General features: G+C 40.4%; 1 protein-coding gene across 1 annotated transcript in view; it reads right to left on the reverse strand.

The window, feature by feature from the left end:
- Window positions 1-19,378, reverse strand: part of NELL2 (neural EGFL like 2) — a 154,180-nt gene that overhangs the window by 109,970 nt on the left and 24,832 nt on the right. The window contains exons 4-8 of the mRNA XM_075717588.1: window positions 8,326-8,499; window positions 8,121-8,217; window positions 2,728-2,800; window positions 2,468-2,550; window positions 1,275-1,403 (exon numbers count right to left, since the gene is read on the reverse strand). Of these exons, the coding sequence (XP_075573703.1) occupies window positions 1,275-1,403; window positions 2,468-2,550; window positions 2,728-2,800; window positions 8,121-8,217; window positions 8,326-8,499 (556 nt within the window). The remainder of the gene's footprint in view (window positions 1-1,274; window positions 1,404-2,467; window positions 2,551-2,727; window positions 2,801-8,120; window positions 8,218-8,325; window positions 8,500-19,378) is intronic.

The raw sequence follows: 19,378 nt of genomic DNA on the forward strand, positions 1-19,378 counted from the left end.
AATAAAAGGTGCTTAACTGGTAGTTATATTTAGCAAGAGCAGAGATGTTCTCAAACACAGGAACTTAAAATCTATTTTTAAATGCAATGAACTCTCTAACAATACCCAAAAAGACATTTTAACATGGTTCTTTTAATAACTACAAGAACAGAAACTATACCTTTAGAATATCATCCATGCAACCTCTCAGACATGTATGATGCGTTCTTTGAGATGATAATGATCTAAGGTTTTTTTCGAGGCAAATCTATTTGGAGGTAAAACATTCTGCCAATCAGCAGCAAACTGACAGATTAGTGTGAAATAACAACCTCACAGAATAATACTCTACCTTCTGATTTTTACATAAGAGACAATACATTTCTAAAAGGTAATAATATCATAGCTGCAAGAAAAACCTGAGACAAAAATACGTAATGCATTTAACACTAAATTCAAAGCATTTTAAATCACTATCAGCCCAATTTAATACCATGGACTAAGTCGTCTTCTTGTCAACCACAAAACACTAAAAGCAAAACTGACATCCCTCCAGAAATATAAAGATCAAAATCATACCAAGCTTAAGGAGAACCATTTAGCAAATTATAGATAGCAGCAAATCAATCTAAGGTGCAGTACAGATAACAACAGCCTTTTCACCAATTTCTAATGGCATTTGGATTAGGCATTTAATGAGTTCAAATGGAATTAATGAGTTTTAAATGAACGGACAATAACAAAGATGGCATGGGTTGGTACCTGAAAGGATACTTGCAATTGCTTCTGGAGTTATGATACCTTTGGGAATCTTCCATCCACCTAACAAATCTTTTTCATTTGTGATATAACAGAGCATGCATATGACCCTGACATTTTACTCTTTATTACTTATTGAGATGTAACCAAAGGCAACTAAAGGGAATCAGGCACAAGGGATCTATTAAATCATTTGCTAAGAAAAAGGCTGTGTTTATAGTGATAAAAAGCAGGGAATTAATTATCCAGAGAAACCATTTGCAACTCAGTGCACGGGAATAACGTGACAGCTAAGTATATTGCGTAGCATCTGCCTTTGGTGACATGAAATATAGGAGCGCTACACATTCTGGCACTGCTGAAACAATAGGAAAATGTGTTTATTAATACTGTTCCTTAGATTTATAGCAGGTTTTCTAGCACTTTTTTGTTACTACCTAGCATACACCTGGAAGTTTTCTCCTTATTTGCCTCAATAAAACTGTAATCAGAGGAAGCACTAGAGTTCTGAGTCTCCACTCAAACTGTAGCCATACCATGCAGGTGCAGTTCTTACAGCCATCTGTCCAGGATTCAAACTCTCTGTAAGTCATGCCTTTCATTGTGCAGGTCCTTTCACAGTAGCACTGATCCAACTTGTTCATCCTCTGCTCAGCTTGGGACAACTGTATTTACAGTTCACAAAAGAGTTTTGAATTTGTAAGTGGTTTCCACATTAGTATAGACATGATTGAAACTGTCCCCCGATCATCAAGCATGCAGATGAGAGAATACATGTAGGAAAATGTAGTCAAAATAATAAAACAATTATTGCCAAATATAATATGATTAAACCATCAGTCAGTCATTTGGACATGGAAATTAAGAAGCAAGACACAATGCATTTCAGCTTTCTCTAACATCAGGGACGTCATGAAACAAAGTGAGTAGGTCAAGATGGGTATGGCCCCTGATTTCTCATTTTTGTATGTGGGAACTGACCAAGAATCTTGCTCTACATAAACTACTTGCAGATATTAGGTTATGCACAAAAGATCTGAATCTGAGTGGAGGGGCAAAATTGGTGGTAAAGCTCAAAACCAACATGTTAGCAATTGTTTCTGCACTTCAACAAAGGCATTTTTAACATTTTTGTATCAAATCAGCCAGGTAACAGCACTCTGGCAGACATCTAAAGAACTGACATTTAAAACCAGAAGACTAATCTATGTTCACCAGCAGACATGAATGCTTTTGGTGTGATATTCTAGGGAAAAAGAAAGGAAAAAGCTGCTTTGGATTCTTAATTCCTTGTCTTGCATATATTTTGTCTGAACACGCCCTTGGCAGCTCAGGTATAGAAAAGTCTCGGACTTACCAGTCTTGCTGCAATAAGCACTATAAGCACAGTAACCTATTTCATTCTAGGTTTATTGACTCGTTAGCCTAATAGATAGACCTTGAATATCTATGAGCCCTTTCCTTGCTCAGGGATTTGGATTCCATTTACTGTTAAAAGATATGATTCTGTAAAAATATTAAAAAACAAGAAAACTCTCTGAACTAGGAATTTGTATATATAGACACTAGGCACAGATATATACATACAAACATATAAACATATCATGCAGGGATGTTCCACACACACCCATGCGCACATCCCCACATATGCACAAATAATCTAAAAAGACAGCAATTAAAGCCTTAGACTCCTCGTTTCTCCCATGCCATAACTCCTAGCAAACATTACCTTAGCTGACGTTTTGGCTAAAATGTCTTGCAGTTCCATAATTTTCTGCACAAGTCCATGGAAGTCATTACAAGTTGGGCATGCTAGAACAACAAAATATGTATATTAATTAAAAAAACCCCATGTATTCACAATAGGTTCAATCATGTAAAAGTTGACAACCAATACACTGAAACTCAAGGTTTTAAGAAAGCTTGTAGGACAGAAAGTAGCTACAAAGCACACCTTTCATTTTATGGTATAAGAATTAATGGACTTACTGCGATTAAGATCTGGGCATTGAGAAATAAATCCTTGAGGCATGACAAGTAATTGTACATCTTGCATTATGCCCTATGTGTAAGTGGAGAGAAAAAGAAAAAGGATACATTATTTTTACCTGTCAAAATTATGTTTTCTATTCACCACATAAAACACTAAAGCCCACACAGAAAAACTGCCTGATAAAAATAATACTTATGAATACACAGCTTCTTGCCTGGACCCAATGTAGTGATAGAAGAATAAAAAGAAAGTAAAATAGATAGATGTACAAATACAGACATACTGTATCATTTTTAAAGACATAAGAACCAAATCATTTTTAAAGACATAAGATTAAATGTCAAGATGTAATTATGTGGCAAGAGTTTGGTTGTTTTGAATTCATTGTTATTTTTAGTTAGCCATTGCAGAAAAGCTTGAAAATGACCTTTAAAAGTAATTTGAAAAACAGTTGCAGTTTAAGTTACTTTGAAACACTCTTTTAAATAAAATGCAAATTTTTCACTAAGCTATAACTGTCAAATAGAAGTAAAGATTAAAGAAACTTGAGTCAGGAAAAACACATTCATGCAAACCCTTTATGATTTCAATGGGGACCTTTTCATAAAGCATGCAGAATGTCGAGAAACTACATGTCTGTTACACAGTCGCACGTTGCAAGAACTTAAGGGGAAGGGGAAGTTTAGCATGAAATTCAACTATGCCATCTGGAAAAGACCAGTTTCACCCATTTAGCTATTAACCAACAGTAAAGCTCCTCCAACTATTTGAAGAGCTTTATTCATCATACATCACCTCTGCCACTCGCCAAGGATTCAGGTTCCTTCTCATTCTCCCAAAGTAACAACAGGGAGCTGTGACATCTAGTCCACCTGGGCTCCCAAATCAGGACCTCCTGACAGTGTATGAGAGGCTTTGCGCAGGCTCCTAAAAGAACCTAGTGGTTCAAATTAACACACTGTCAGATGCTAGGTACCGAGAGAAGTTACACGGTACCAGAAATCAGGAAGCCAGAATTGTGCTCTCAGACTTCAGACCTTGAAGTGAAACAGGTACAAATATATCCCAGTGTGAATATGCCTACTGGCACATTGTTTTTAGTGCAGCAATATTAGGTTCAAAATCAAATACAGCCAAATAAAATCTTTTTCAGAGTGACTAATGATTCTGAGTACCTTGACCCCTCTGGACAATCCATTTAATCCACTCAAAGCAGCCTGATTTCCAGAAATAGCTGCCCACCTGGACCTCTCAAAATCAGATCAGTAGGAGCTGTCCCATAGCGAGTGTCTAAAAATATAGGCTCTCCAAAACAGTAAGAAGTGTCGAAAGTCCTCATCATCTAAACTAATGAATCTCCCGTACAACAGTGCCATTTTCATTTTCAGATGCAGTTTGACCATTGGTACTATATTATGCTGGAGAAATCACTTAGCACAGTATATTTTGGCTATACCAATGCTCTTTTAGCAGCTATCCATTTCTGTATTTCTGTCAAACTGGTTTAGGGCAAAGGGGTCCAAGAAGGCTGGGCCCTCTTCAAGAAGGAAGTCTTAAGGGCGCAGGAGCGGGCTGTCCCCGTGTGTCGTCAGACCAACCGGCGGGGAAATCGACCGGCCTGGCTGAATAGGGAGCTTTTGCGGGGACTCAGGGAAAAAAGGAGAGTCTACCGCCTTTGGCAGAAGGGGCGGGCAGCTCAGGAGGAGTACAGGGATCTTGTTAGGTCCTGCAGGGAGGAAATTAGGAAAGCAAAAGCCCAGCTAGAACTCAATCTGGCCACTGCTGTAAAAGACAATAAAAAATGCTTTTATAAGTACATCAGCAATAAAAGGAGAGCCAAGGAGGATCTCCATTCTTTGCTGGATGTTGGGGGGAACATTGTCACCGAGGACAAGGAAAAGGCTGAGGTACTTAACGCCTTCTTTGCCTCTGTGTTCAACAGCCAGACCGGTCATCCCCAGGGTACTCAGGCCCCTGAGCTAGAGGATAGGGATGGGGACCAGAATGGAGCCCTCATAGTCCAGGAGGAAGCAGTTAATGACCTGCTACGCCACCTGGACGCTCACAAGTCTATGGGGCCGGATGGGATCCACCCGAGAGTACTGAGGGAGCTGGCGGAGGAGCTCGCCAAGCCACTTTCCGTCATCTATCAGCAGTCCTGGTTAACAGGGGAGGTCCCTGATGACTGGAGGCTTGCCAATGTGACGCCCATCTACAAGAAGGGCCGGAAGGAGGACCCGGGGAACTACAGGCCTGTCAGCCTGACCTCGGTGCCGGGGAAGATTATAGAGAGGTTCATATTGAGCAAACTCCACAGGCAAGTACAGGTCAACCAGGGGATCAGACCCAGCCAGCATGGGTTCACGAAAGGCAGGTCCTGCTTGACCAACCTGATCTCCTTCTATGACCTGGTGACCCGCCTGGTAGATGATGGAAAGGCTGTGGATGTCATCTACCTGGACTTTAGCAAAGCTTTTGACACCGTCTCGCATAATATCCTCCTCGGGAAGCTGGCAGCTCACGGCTTGGACAGGCATACTCTTTGCTGGGTTAAGAACTGGTTGGGTGGCCGAGCCCAGAGAGTAGTGGTAAATGGTGTTAAGTCCAGTTGGCGGCCGGTCACGAGCGGTGTTCCTCAGGGCTCTGTTTTGGGGCCAGTCTTGTTCAATATCTTTATCAATGATCTGGATGAGGGGATCGAGTGTGCCCTCAGTAAGTTTGCAGATGACACCAAATTGGGTGGGAGTGTTGATCTGCTCGAGGGTAGGATGGCCCTGCAGAGGGGCCTGGACAGGCTGGATCGATGGGCCATGGCCAACTGTGTGAGGTTCAACAAGGCCAAGTGCCGGGTCCTGCACTTCGGTCACAACAACCCCATGCAACGCTACAGGCTTGGGGAGGAGTGGCTGGAAAGCTGCCTGGCTGAAAAGGACCTGGGGGTGTTAGTAGATAGCCGGCTGAACATGAGCCAGCAGTGTGCCCAGGTGGCCAAGAAGGCCAACAGCATCCTGGCTTGTATCAGGAATAGTGTGGCCAGCAGAACAAGGGAGGTGATTGTCCCCCTGTATTCGGCGCTGGTGAGGCCGCACCTGGAATACTGTGTCCAGTTTTGGGCCCCTCAATAGAAGAAAGACATTGAGGTGCTGGAGCGTGTTCAGAAAAGGGCAACAAGGCTGGTGAAGGGTCTGGAGAACAAGTCTTATGAGGAGCGGCTGAGGGAACTGGGGTTGTTTAGTCTGGAGAAGAGGAGGCTGAGGGGAGACCTTATCGCTCTCTACAGCTACCTGAAAGGAGGTTGTAGTGAGGTGGGTGTTGGTCTCTTCTCCCAAGTAGCTAGCGATAGGACGAGAGGAAAAGGGCTCAAGCTGCACCAGGGGAGGTTTAGACTGGAAATTAGGAAAAATTTCTTTACGGAAAGGGTGGTCAAGCATTGGAACAGGCTTCCCAGAGAGGTGGTGGAGTCACCATCCCTGGAAGTGTTCAAAAAACTGGTAGATGTGGCACTTGGGGACATGGTTTAGTCTAGTCTACCCTTGATTGGTTTAGTGTGGACTTGGTAGTGTAGGTTACTGGTTGGACTGGATGATCTTAAAGGTCTTTTCCAACCTAGACAATTCTATGATTCTATGATTCTATGTTTGTAACTGAGGCAAAATGTTCCATGTATTTTGTTTAATTTTATCTTTCTTGAAAAGAAACAAACAAACAAACAAAAAACCAGTCCACTACTGGAGTACTTATTTTTCTACACCTAATGAGCTTCTTCACAGTGACTACGATTTGGCAAAAAGAAGACTATAATCAAGTCAAAAACTGAGAAGGCATAAAAAAATAAAAAGAATATTAAAAAGGTATTAATCATAAGTACGTAGAATAGATGAAGCATATCTGAGATCAGTTTAAGCAATGTGTTAATATTTTCTGATTTTATTCTTGGAGTCAACTGTTTATTTAAACAGAAATATAATTTTGTAGCTTGTTTAGCAGACATCCTCTTAGTCTTCTGGAGGAAAAGGAAACACATATCGAATTGAAAAATAAAAACAAAGTCATGCTTCAGTTTTCGAATCTGACTACCTCACTGGACCTCTATACTTCACATAACAAGGATATAAATTGGCATTTAAGTACAGCAAACAGTATTTCAACACCCAAAACCTGATTTTAGCACAAAAGCACAGAACTTGCTGTGAAAACCATAGTCAAGGTGTTTTATGCTGAAAAAAAGATTTAGCAGGCCATATTTTAAAAAAAGTGATTGGCTCTGTGATCAACACCATCAATTCTGTTTTGCAGCTCAAGTAAAAAGATGCCTACTGGGAGGAAAATGGGACTGCAATGTGGAAGGCATCCACAGAGATGCCATCATTTGTTAAAGCAGCTCCAGAGAAGACTGAGGCCAAACCACGGACAGCAGCTGTGACCAATGAGTGCTACCTAACGGACTCAGAGGAATGAAAATTTACACTCCAGTTCAACATAGCATTCAGTTTTTCAACCTTGCTATACACCAGGTGCTTGCTATATATACATGTTAAAGCATAAGCAGTAAGCAAAAAGCATGTACAAATATTCTTCCTCTAGGGGAAAAAGCATTCTCTTCATTGATGCTAGTCACCTCATTCATTTTTGAGCCGAGGAGATATTGTGATGAAATCTAAATCCTACAGAGGCAATGAAATTGGAGTTCCCTCAACTGTAGTGTTCTGTGACACACAAAAAAATGCATCTAGCTATGAAACAGGCAATAATCTGACCATTTATTTCCTGGAATTCTGTTGTACTTGGCCATTTACCTTTCCCTGTCTTAGGCTGCTGGTGGCTGTGTCATTTGGTGACACTGTGCCCTGTTCATCTGACTCTGCAACTTTATTTAGTGAAGTCCAGTTTGATGGAAACACAGCTCACTGCATCGGATATGCTGATACACAACACACCACAGCCCTAAGAACTGTGTTTTGGATTACAGAAGCACAGACTGGTTGGGAGGCACCTCCTGAGATCATCTACTCCAACTCCCCTGCTGAAGCAGGGTCAGCCACAACAGGTTGCCCAGGACTGTGTCCAAACAGCTTTCAAAAATCTCCATAGTAGTCTTACTCTGACCTACCTCACAGTAGAACTGTTTTCTTACGTTCAGATGGAATTTCAGGTGATGCAGTTTTTGCCCACTGCTTCTTGGCCTGTCAGTGGGCACTACTGAGAAAAGTCTGGATCGCCCATCTTCACTCCCCCCCCCCCATTCAGGTATTTATACACATTGACGAGATCCCCCCTTCTCTCCTCTAGGCTGAACAGTCCCAGCTCTCTCAGCCTCTCCTCATGTGAAAGATGCTCCAATCCCTTAATCATTTTTAAGTTCACTCTTTTCCTTTCAGGGAATGCATACCTTAAAATACCCATGTGCATTATTCCTCTGTCCCAGCCAAAAGGTTGTACCCAAAGGTAAGTCCATGAAGGGCTTCTCCACCACTCTTTCATAAATTCTGAAAAGGAAGGGAAAAATAAAGTCCCAAGTTGTTATCATTTCATTTGCTCAAAGATGGAATGTTCCAAATATGACAACTTCTTATAAAACAACACTCTTTACTTACTTATTGCAGTCCACATGTAAAATCAAGTGATAGGCACTGATTGCTAAGGAAAGCCTGTGCCATTTATCATCTGCCAAAATGTATGGGAATACTTCTGTGTGGGAGCGATGACTGCCTGAACGATAATGCAACCTGATTTCATTTCGATGACCACTGCTTTCGAGCTCCAGGTACCTGTACCATAAATGCACCATCATGTCATGAACCGTTCTTATCAGCACAGCAACATTTTACATAACACAACTTCTCATTATCATGCAGGAACTATTTAAAAGAGGGGGAAAGACAATCAAGGAGATACAAAGATTAAAGTAGAGACTTTCCAGATTTGCACTGCATCCTTCTCAATAACACACAATAGAAGGTTCCAACTTTCATGTTCCAACTTTTCATACACAAGATCCCAAGCCAAATATTTTTTAACTCTAGCAACACTATTTTCCATAACATGATCTGATTGGAAATATGATTACCCTATTATGAATAATTGCCTCATATCCTGAAAGCACACTAAGGATACTCTGAAGGCATGAATGCACAAAAGACAACACCAAATTTTGTGATAGGGACATCATTAGCCATTATCAACCAGGGAAGAAAGAACTGAGACTGGACACTGCTTTCTTTGCTTTCAAATGTACTGTTAACATCTCCTTTCATTTTTCATAATGAAATGTCTCCAAAGAAATACAAAATCAAGAAGGCCTAACTCTTCAGAACAATTTATATATGTGTACATATTTGCATTGTTAAATGATTATATGTATTTGTGGTGTGTGTATATGTATGCACATGTATGTATATGTATGCACATATATATATATGTACAGTAAAAAACCAGCATTGCAGCTGTACCAAGATAAGTGCACCATACACCAGATTTGTAGATTGGAAACACAAGCTTTGCTGGTGAAATTCCAGCAGATCAATTTAAAAATCACCCCTTAACTGAACTTGGTACATAGTCAGACAGGCCTATTTCTTGCATATCAGACCTCTTCTGGGAACAAGCTTGACAAACCATTTGTCTCCTAAGTTTCTCATTTTAAAGTCCCCCCCTAAAATGCTTTTTAAAAAGGAAAGAAAAACAGATATGGAGATTCTTTAATAATCATATACAATCTGCAGCTAAAAAGCAAGGAAAATAACATGCTATGTGGTGAGATGCACAACAGCTGGGAGAATGGACAATTCATTTTCATCTATTTTCGCTGCTACATCTGCAATCTGAGTGCCCATGTGTTTTAGGGTGATGTCATCTATTTTAACAGGCTATACTATATTAAAGAACAGACAAGACAATGCTAGCAGTTTTCAAGAGTGAAGATGAGACCAAATCAAAACCATCTTGTACAGTCATTATGCCTAGGAAGAGGTTGGGCTCACTGCACATCTCTCCTTCCCTTAGGGTGTTTCACGGTGGAACATGCCTAGCAACAGCACAAAAACAATTATCCTTTTGCAAAACTGACAAAGGGCAATTTCTTCTCTTGCCCCCTCAGTATTAACAAAGCACTTAACTAGAGTCAGCAGTAAATTTTATAATCCGAGATAATTTACCTCCTCATGGCCCAAAAATAAATTTTTGCATTGGCAAGAAGTGTAAACTAATTGAAGGCCTGGCTGGAAAAAAAATTGGGCAATAGTGGCAGGACATCAGTCAACTTAATAACCTCTTTCATAACTCAAGCTTCAAGGATAAAAACAAGGTCACCCTCAACCTAACAGCGAAGGGGAACATTGCAGAACTGGACCCCTCCAGCAACTTTCAAGTGTCTCCACCCACTTGCAGATACAATCTGGAAGGACAAAGGGATGGATATCTTGAAACATTACGTCCTGGTAGAACCAACAGCTAGCTCCTACTCTCTTCAAAGTCAATGGCAGAACTGATGCCAGCACACAGAGATGCAGGCAGGCAGGGAACAAACTACAACAGCAGACATCCAGTGAGTACAGAAGGTATAAAATGAACACTCATGTTGCCTCTTACGCAGGTGAGATAATGAAATCTCTGAGAATGAAACATGGATTTCCCAATAAAAAGAAGACATCACTGTAAAAATTTCAGGAATTAACAGCTGCTGAGAGAGGATGCTGACATGCGATGACACTGCAATAAGCAAGGAGATCTTCCTACACAAAGCTGTGCAAAAACTCTGGACACTTGGGGTTTTAACTGTGATTAACTGTTTTGACATCCACAGGCAATCTCTTTTGTTCTTCCATTTGGTAAACTAACAAATACATCTACCTTCTAAAGGCTTGATGATTGTTAAGAGAAAACGTGCATCAAAACAAAAAAGAAAATAATAGCCATTAGGAGAATTATTATGAGAATAATTTATGGTTTACTACTAAAGGCAGCAGGAAAACACAATTAGAAAAGCAAGTAGAATGACAGTCGGAGCAATATTCCCTTCAGCTTGAACTAACACCATGACACTGAAACACAGGGAAGTGAAAGTTAATCTCTTTCACTTCATTTTTTACAAAATACTGTGCTTGCTATTCCACTTTTTTATATTTGCTTAACCGCTTGGACTTAGACAGCTCTGGCTCAGTCTCGCAAGCTTCAGAAGATGGGATAAGTCTCAGCACTGACAAACAGGTATGGGTGGAAATGCAGAGTCTCTCCACAGTGAGGCTTCTCATGCTGTCTCTGAGGCTGTAACAAAGCACACACTTGGGTATGCACTTTCCAAAGGTTTGGAAGAGTCTTTGAGAAAGCAAGCTAAACATTAACAAATACACCTGGATTTTAAAAACTCATTTCTAGTGACAAAAATACTGTAAACTTCTCTGTACGCTCAGGATTACTAGTCTTTTGAGAGACAAAAGAGGGTGATCTTGTTTCTTAAAGGACTTACTCTCAAAGGAAAGAATAACTGCATTGTACTGCAGTCTTCTCCTAACCAAGAAACTCATTATTGGACAGTTTCAGGGGAACCTCATCAGCTGAATCACTGGTTTCTTGTCCACACCATCGCAGCCCAGCCCACCCACTGCAGGGAGAGCGTCAGCCAAAGAATTCCCATTACACATGTCACTGCTGCTTCTCCCAACAGCTCCAAGGTGCTCGTCTATGCTGTGAAAGGCAAACAGCTCTAAGTAAAAAATAAACCACAATGAGAAACACAGTACAACAGGAGAACCTGCTTCCCTCTTTGCTAATGTCCATGGTTTCTGTGGTTGTTTAATCAATACCAGCCTACAGGCTTTGGGTCAAATGGATTTAACTTAGTAGGGAGATGATACGTGCTTAGGTTTACTATGTTTGCCATATGGAGAAGAAAATACCAACCTGAAAAAAGGTTGTTACATCTCCGCAGATCACTCTGTGCATACACAATCACTGCAAAGGCAACAGCCAAGGCCACCGAAAGATCAGTCACTCTGCTTGGAAACCAGCCAGACAGCGATCCCTTATGTACTGACTAAGGCTGAGCCTATTTCTTAAGAGGAAGAAATTTGTGTCAAATGCCCCAGAGGAATTTGAGACGGAAAACAGCAATGTTTTCTCTGCTGCCCAGCACTGATCCATCATAACTGCTGGATAAGAGTTGAGAGTCAGAAGATCTGCTCAGCTGTGGAGCTGCTACTGCCCATCCTGGCGAAGGGCACGTGGTCTGCACAAGCCTGCACCAGGACCTGCTCTTCAGGCTGCAAAAGACCAGCACGGGGGAGACTGTGGAAGTATAATTCAGGATATACAGCAAAAAGCTGGAGATTTAGGAGGTGAAACACCAGCTAGTCTTGGTGTACGCAGTAGCAGTCTTTCAGAAGAAGGAGGTATGGCCCTTCCAACTAATGGCCAGCGTTGGTGACGTCAAGTCTTTGATGGCTCACTTGCACATTTGGCATCCCTGCTCAGACAGCAAACACACACTGTAGCTGCCCACTCTTACTCCAGGCAACTAATAAAAATCAACTTCAATTTACAGTATGTAGACAAATATTTTAGAAGCTAAAGGCAAGATATCATGTCTGCTGTTTATGAATTTATTACAGGGTGGGTTTGGTGTTTTGTTTTTTTTTTTTTAACTTTTACTGCTCATGTTTATAGTCATAGTGTTGAAAGAGTTCTTTGTGGGTCTTTGATCTACACTAAGAAAAGAAAACCCAATAAAATTAAAGAGGAGTATGTACTTAAGAAAAAAAATTAGAATCCTTATCTCCATTACTTATAAAAATCTTTATCTGAAGGTTTTTGATACAAAAGTCCTGGCTTTTTTGTTAGGTATAATTACATAAAACATAAAAAAAGAGATTCTACTCAGTAGACCCTATTCATTGCACACTATGGCTACAATAGCAGTAAGCAATTCTGCTGGGTGTAGATTATGAAGATGTAAAAGCAATTCATGCCGCACAGCCACTACATTCAGCAATGCGTTATTTGCTATTTTCCATGGTATAATGACTGGGCAGCCAGGAGTATGAGCCTTATTTTTCTGCTTGGAAGTAACACTTAAAGTGTTCCGAAACATTAACTAGGATTTTTTACTGCTTGGTGCATCCCCTAGAACAATATGGCATTAAAATATCCCCAGATGGATTCTAAATGCCAAGTGGCAACTGCACTATACTTGTAAAAACCTAGTCCCCGCCTCTCACTTACACTACTGCTTGGCCTTACTGGCTTTGCCTTTTTCCCTGCCTAGAGCTCTGTCTAGGCAAGAGATGACTGGTGGTTTTTGCCAGGGAGTGATAAATGAAAAAATGGTCTTTTCTGGATAAGTTGGTAGCACTTAGTGCAAGTGCACAGTGGGCAAGAAAGCCACTGATTCAGTTTCTGTCCCTTTCTTTTGCTGAATACAGTTTTAGAGCCAGACAAGAATTTTCTGACATAGAATAATTCTTGTTCAAAAATGCTGATCCTTTCATTCAAACCAAATCTTTTGATAGAAACAAACATTCTTGCAGCAAGGCTTGTGGGGTCCAGGATGAAATGCTTGTTAAAATGAGACAGAGAGAGCAAATCTAAGACTCTCTGAAAGACTTTCTCAAATACTCTTTAATGCCACAGTTATTAGCTATTTGAAAGCAGAGATCCCAAGTGAAGAGAAGTTGAAATCAGAAGCAGCTATTTCCCATATCAAAACAGAGTGCACAAACAACAGGACAGTAAAACCAGTCTCTCAAGTCAACCTGATGAGGCTCTTCCATTACGTAGAATTTGTCAATCCAAAAGAGTAAGTCAGGTACAAGAGCAACCTAAATTCAATAAGTTGATCTCAAGTCCTACACCTATACTAATAAATAAAGCCAGGAAGGCCCATTCCCTGGCCCTGAAGACAAATATTAACAGTGGTGCTCCACTACAACTCACACCTGTATGGGTGCTCTCTCCCACTTTTTTCCTGAATTGGGTGGTTTTTTCCATACTGCCTGTTTGGAACAGTCTCTGGCCAATGCTACTCCACAAACCCTGCCCTGACATCATCTGCAAGGCTGCTAATTCCAGGATACAGAAGCATGCCAAGGAAGATGCTAACAGTTATGCAGAATGGACAACAGCAGGCCAATGTTCTGGTCTGGGCCTGGGTGTTCTTTGGTTTACTAGCATAGACCTAGCCAGGCACTGCCAACAAAGATTTTTACTGCATCAAATGGGTAAAAAAAAAAAAAAAAAAAAAAAAAAAAAGAGAGAATGACACTCCTCAGGACACTTGTCTCAGATGGAAAAGAACCAAGTTCAAGTCCCTGCTCCAAATTGGGCCGAGCAGAGATTAACGGTGCGAGGAAAATGCCTCAAGTACCCCAGCCAGCAAGCTACTGATCATTCTGGCATTTACATCTCTTCTGCTGTATTTTCTTCTACCACAAAAAAGGTCAACCATTTCAGCTTTGTTCCAGCATGATGGCTGCTCATCGCACTGGATAGCTATGGAGGACATCTGGAGAGGAGGAAGGTGCATTCCTGACGTGCGCGGCAGATGGAGCCCCATGCTGGGACATGCAGCGAGGAAGACCCTCCGCATCGGGATGTTCATGGGAGAGAACAGCCAGGCAACACATGACTGGAAGGGCAGAGAGACACCATGTCTGTACCCGACTCAAACTAATAAGGCATGTGGGAGAAAAATATATGTCAATAAGATCTTGTTTCTATCAACATCTTGCAGCCCCTCATCTAACTTCAGTGGGGCTGCTGTGATCTGGAAGACTTTACTGGCTTTGAAGGCAAGAACTGGCCTCTCACCTAAGAGATCTCTCTGCTCACCTTCCAGACTTCGAGCTCAGCTAATCCCCCTAAATCAGGGTAGCAAAACTTCTGCTGAGCTTTTAGCACTATGATCCAAGAGTCCCTGGTCATCACAGGAGCAAGATACCCCAGACCCTCTAATGTTACTGCTGATGACAAGGTGAGGCTCCCACGCAGCCTTCCCACAGCTCAGCAGGAGCTAGAAGCAAGAGCTGAGCTCCCACCAAGCTCCCTGAAGCACTCCAAGAAGAGCTATTCTCCCCAAAGGTGCTGGCTTGGCCTTGCAAAAATTCAGACCTGGTGTTACGGCACATTGTCCATGCCGTCCCTGTAAAAGCTGTGAGTGTGAAATCAAACTCCCAAACCAGGAAACACTTTCTGAAACGCAATTCCTGCCTCTGAGCAATTGCTCTCATGCCTCCCATCTCTCTCACTAACCCCATTTATCAATATATTTACTCCTATTTTGTTCTCACTATCACACAGTCCCACTAATATCAATCTTGTCTATCTGAAGCTTCCTATTCTGCTAAAAATCAAGGAGGGAAGAAACTTTCCCAGATCAAACACTGTAAAAGCAAATGGCATAAACCATCCCTCTCACTCCCTTTCTTGACAAGCTTTCTCCATGGAGAGCAAGATGATTGCAAATACAATAAACAACTTTCCGATGTATTTATTATCAAAAGCAAAAGCCAGTTTCCACCTAACTCTTGCCGTTTCCCACCCTGACAGAATACAGATTTCTTTGTTATTTATTTGATCATAGAAACCCTTTCAAACAGTAACAGAAGAATAACGATATCTATCAAAGCTCACATTTCAACTATTTCAGCGGTGGTTTTCAGTGACACAGGCAGGGACAAATCTTTTGTCTCTTATTCAAGTAGGTCTGTCACTAGCTGCAACTCAAACTCCGGGCTCATATGAGCATTTTGTAACAAGTTCTCAACCAAATCACCATGGATTAGTTGGTACTGCGATGATTTACATCAACAGACAGGCTAACCTGACTTGATTTAACAGAAGTTACAGGAAGGTGTTTTTAAGGTGGGTGCATTAGAAGAATTTACATCCTATTGGCAATTTTTTTTTTTTTTTGGGTCACAAAGTGTAAACTAAACCAAAGCAAAAAAATCCAGGCAATAGTGACAAGACATCAATCAATTTAACAACATACCTTATAATCAATACTTAAAGAAACAAGTCAGTCCCAATGTTATGAAGACATTAAACTGAGTATAACACAAAATTGCTGCTTTACAAATCTTTCCCTCCAACCACACACTTGGGGATAGAAGTTAATCTCCCAAACCAACAGAAACAAGGAACCCTTCTCTTTTGGGGTAGATGCAAGAGCCCAGCCAAAAGGTCAGTGGGTATATAGAGAGTCCTTTGTCCCACAGAATCTTCTCATGCACTAGAAAAGCAGTGAATGAATGTAAGAAAATACTTTTTTTTTTGACACCTTTAATGAAATGTGTAAACTGCATCAAAAGAAAGGGTGCCTGACACCAGAGGAGATTTAAATCGCTAGAGGAAGTCAATTCAAAAGCAATTTATTGTTATGAACAAATTTAAGAGGGTTCATAATTATTCTCAGAATAGTAAGAAACAGCAACTAAGATTTACTACCAAAAAAAAAATAAAATACAGAACTTTACAACCCTCCACTCTTCCAGCAAAGAAGAGCACAAAGTGGTTTGAAACACAGAAATAAGCTACTACTTCTTTTGGCACAAGAAACAGCCACATACAGCTTTAATGCTTGAAAATGAATCCCATGTTATTCTTGCCTAACATCTACTCTGCAAGTTATTTATGGGGAGGGCGAGAGCACCCCTCAAACAAAACCAACATAAGTCTACAGTATTAGCTTAAGTGGTAAATATTGAAAGTTTTTCTCAATGTAATGTGTTTGCAGCAGATTTTGTGGTGTTGGAGAGGAGACTTCATACTGTAGTCCAGAAACACAGATACTCATACATCAAAAGCAGGGAACGTACAGTTCCACCTCTATTTTAATACAATGGTCAAATGATAGGACAAAATTCATGCATCAGGAGTTCACCTCTGGCAACTTATCTCCTTGCACAGCTAAATCTGTAAGAGAGAAATTGTCGCAGATAATTTCCTCCTGGACACCGAAAGAGATCTCAAACTGCTGTACAGTACAGCCCATTTGACAGCAGATAATCACAAGACACCAACAGCTGTGAAAAGAAATACTAAGTAAAGCAGAAATTGAATAAATTAGTAGAGATATACAATTAAGTGTAGGGAATGCCTGTCCACAATATTCTATTGATTTCAGTGCTCCGTTTCAGGATATAAAAAGCATTAACAGAAGGAAAGAATGGTTAAACTACAATCCAGTGATTTCATTCCTTAAGGGCCCTAATACACAGTATCTCAAGAGATATGAATATACCATTAGTTGCATAAAGCCATCTAACCATGAAGGGAGGAAAAAGCTTTATTACATCACTCCGCTGTTGCCAATTAAATGAAAATACATGATGAAATAGTGAAACCTAACATATATTACAACCCCGTCACAGATTAAAATCATCTCTCTGCTGATTCTTCCATCAAGTACAAGCTGAGATAAATTCAGAAGTGAAATGAGGAGGATAATACAGCTTAAACTGAAGGCTGAGAGCAAGCACACAGCAATCAGTGTTTAACAGTGCTTCCTCTCAGACTTAAGGCATCACTTCATTAACATCATTCAGAATAGTTACCTTGTTATTGGAAAGTACAATGCTTTTTATGCAGGGCACTATGTCGTCAAGGTGATCCTCTTAAGTTAAGAAACCATTTGTAACTTCTACCTTTCAGATATATGCCATACACAAATCTGTATTTAGCTGCCTGAAACTCATGCGAACGATTACTGATGTGCAATTTGGATTCCCTGACACCAAAAGAGTTTTCTTGAAAGTATCACTTCCAAGCTGTACCCAAAACTACCACTGCCTGAACTGCTCGGCTGCTCTAGTCAGTGGGGAAAAAAACAATCTCTGTGGAAGAATACGAGCAAATTAGAATGGAATAGTTACAAGTATCATTTCAGATTCTTTCACTTTAAGAATCAGTTTTAAAAGATTTGAATATAGGAAATTCTAGAGAAAAGCATAATCATTATAAAAGGGGAAGACAGCTTTGATACTCAACTAGGAAAAGAAAAATAAAAGCATTTAATAGAGTAGAAAAAGATGAGTATATCTGCAGAAAATCCTTTCAAGAGCTACTTTTTGTGGTGACAGCAACCACCCAGCCTCAGCAAATGCCCAAGCCTCAGGTTTACATGGAGAACTTCTGCACCTATCTGATAGCCCAGGGACAGCATTCAACACATTACATTAGAAGAGAAACTTTGGCAGAGCAGTCCTGTCAACTTCTTAAGACTCAAAGCCTTAAGTAGTTGCATGACCATATCTCAGTGGAAGGATTAATTTTTGATGGTCCTCAAAAGGGAACCAGCAAAAAAGAACAAAAAAAACCAAAAAACCCAGAGAACTAGACAACACAAACTGAATCTGCAAACTCTGAATCATGTAAACTATTTTAAGTATATAGTTTTAAAGAAAATTATAAAATTTAAAAAGTAACTGCAGTTTAGGAAATGTCCTCAATTGTTGTAAATCAGCATATTTGCACTGAAGTTCCTAGACCTATGCAAAGAGAGGATGAGGTTTTACTCTTATTTATTTTCAAAAACACATAAAATATTTCCCAAGCCACTGAACAAATGAGCATACCTTTTTCCACTTTTTAAACATTTTTATTTTCTTGTACCCTAGAAATTCTTTTGCCTTAGAACCATTAGTTGTTATGAAACCTATGTAAAATAAAACATATGAAAAGTTACTTGTGTGATGACTGATTATATCCTTCAGTTACTGCCACCTCCAGCCTTCCTCACCACCATGCCACTCCTCACTGCAGAAAAGTAAGAGCTAGTGCTGACTTCTGTAAATTAAGATATAGCCAGGTGTGATTCTATCCCACAAGGCAGGAGTTCAATACTAGCACAACTTTTTTTGACATCAGTGGAGCTACACAAGGCTAAAGCTGGCGCAAAGGAGCGGAATCAGGTCTGGCGTTGCTACTTCTCCTACCAACTGTGATGACTGCTGTGACAGAGAGCTCACAAGAAGTTAAGAACTAAAGGACTGTTACAGACAAGTCCCTGGTCAGAAGCAGGCAAGGTCAGAGACATGGAAATCCAGCACTGAAGAAGCAGTTATTTAATGTAACCCATCCAAATGCTTCGTTTTAACTTCTACATTCTCTTGTCTTTATTGTCATTCATCATAAAAGAAAGTTAAAACCGTAAGAGATACTATAGGAGACTCAGAGATGCTAGCCTAATTCTAGTATTATCCACACCTAAGTCAGCCCTCATTTTAGCACAATTAAATTGAACAAACACTACTATGGCACACAGACATCTTTCTGTACATCCTAGCAGAGAATAGACCAGAATGTGTATACTAAAAACTTACAGGCACATCTAATTTAAGAGCCACAAGCTCTTTCCGCCTATACTTTTGTTGAGACTGATTTTATACCTGCTGAAGGTAATGAAGACTTTCCCTGACAAATTTCTTGAAAAATTATAAATGTTATCAATATATCGTTAAAAATCTAATCACCCATCCCTAAAAATATACCAATATAAAAATAATAGGATTTTCAGAGTCCTGTTTGTCACGCTTTGACAACCATATTTTATATGGGCATAGGCAGATGACATGGATGAATGAGATTCAAATGAGATAAGCAGCATTATTTTTGTACGGCCGTGCAACCTGGACACCAGCACTGCTCTAACGTTTC

The sequence above is a fragment of the Pelecanus crispus genome, chromosome 1 (assembly GCF_030463565.1).
Source record: "Pelecanus crispus isolate bPelCri1 chromosome 1, bPelCri1.pri, whole genome shotgun sequence".
NCBI lineage: Eukaryota > Metazoa > Chordata > Aves > Pelecaniformes > Pelecanidae > Pelecanus > Pelecanus crispus.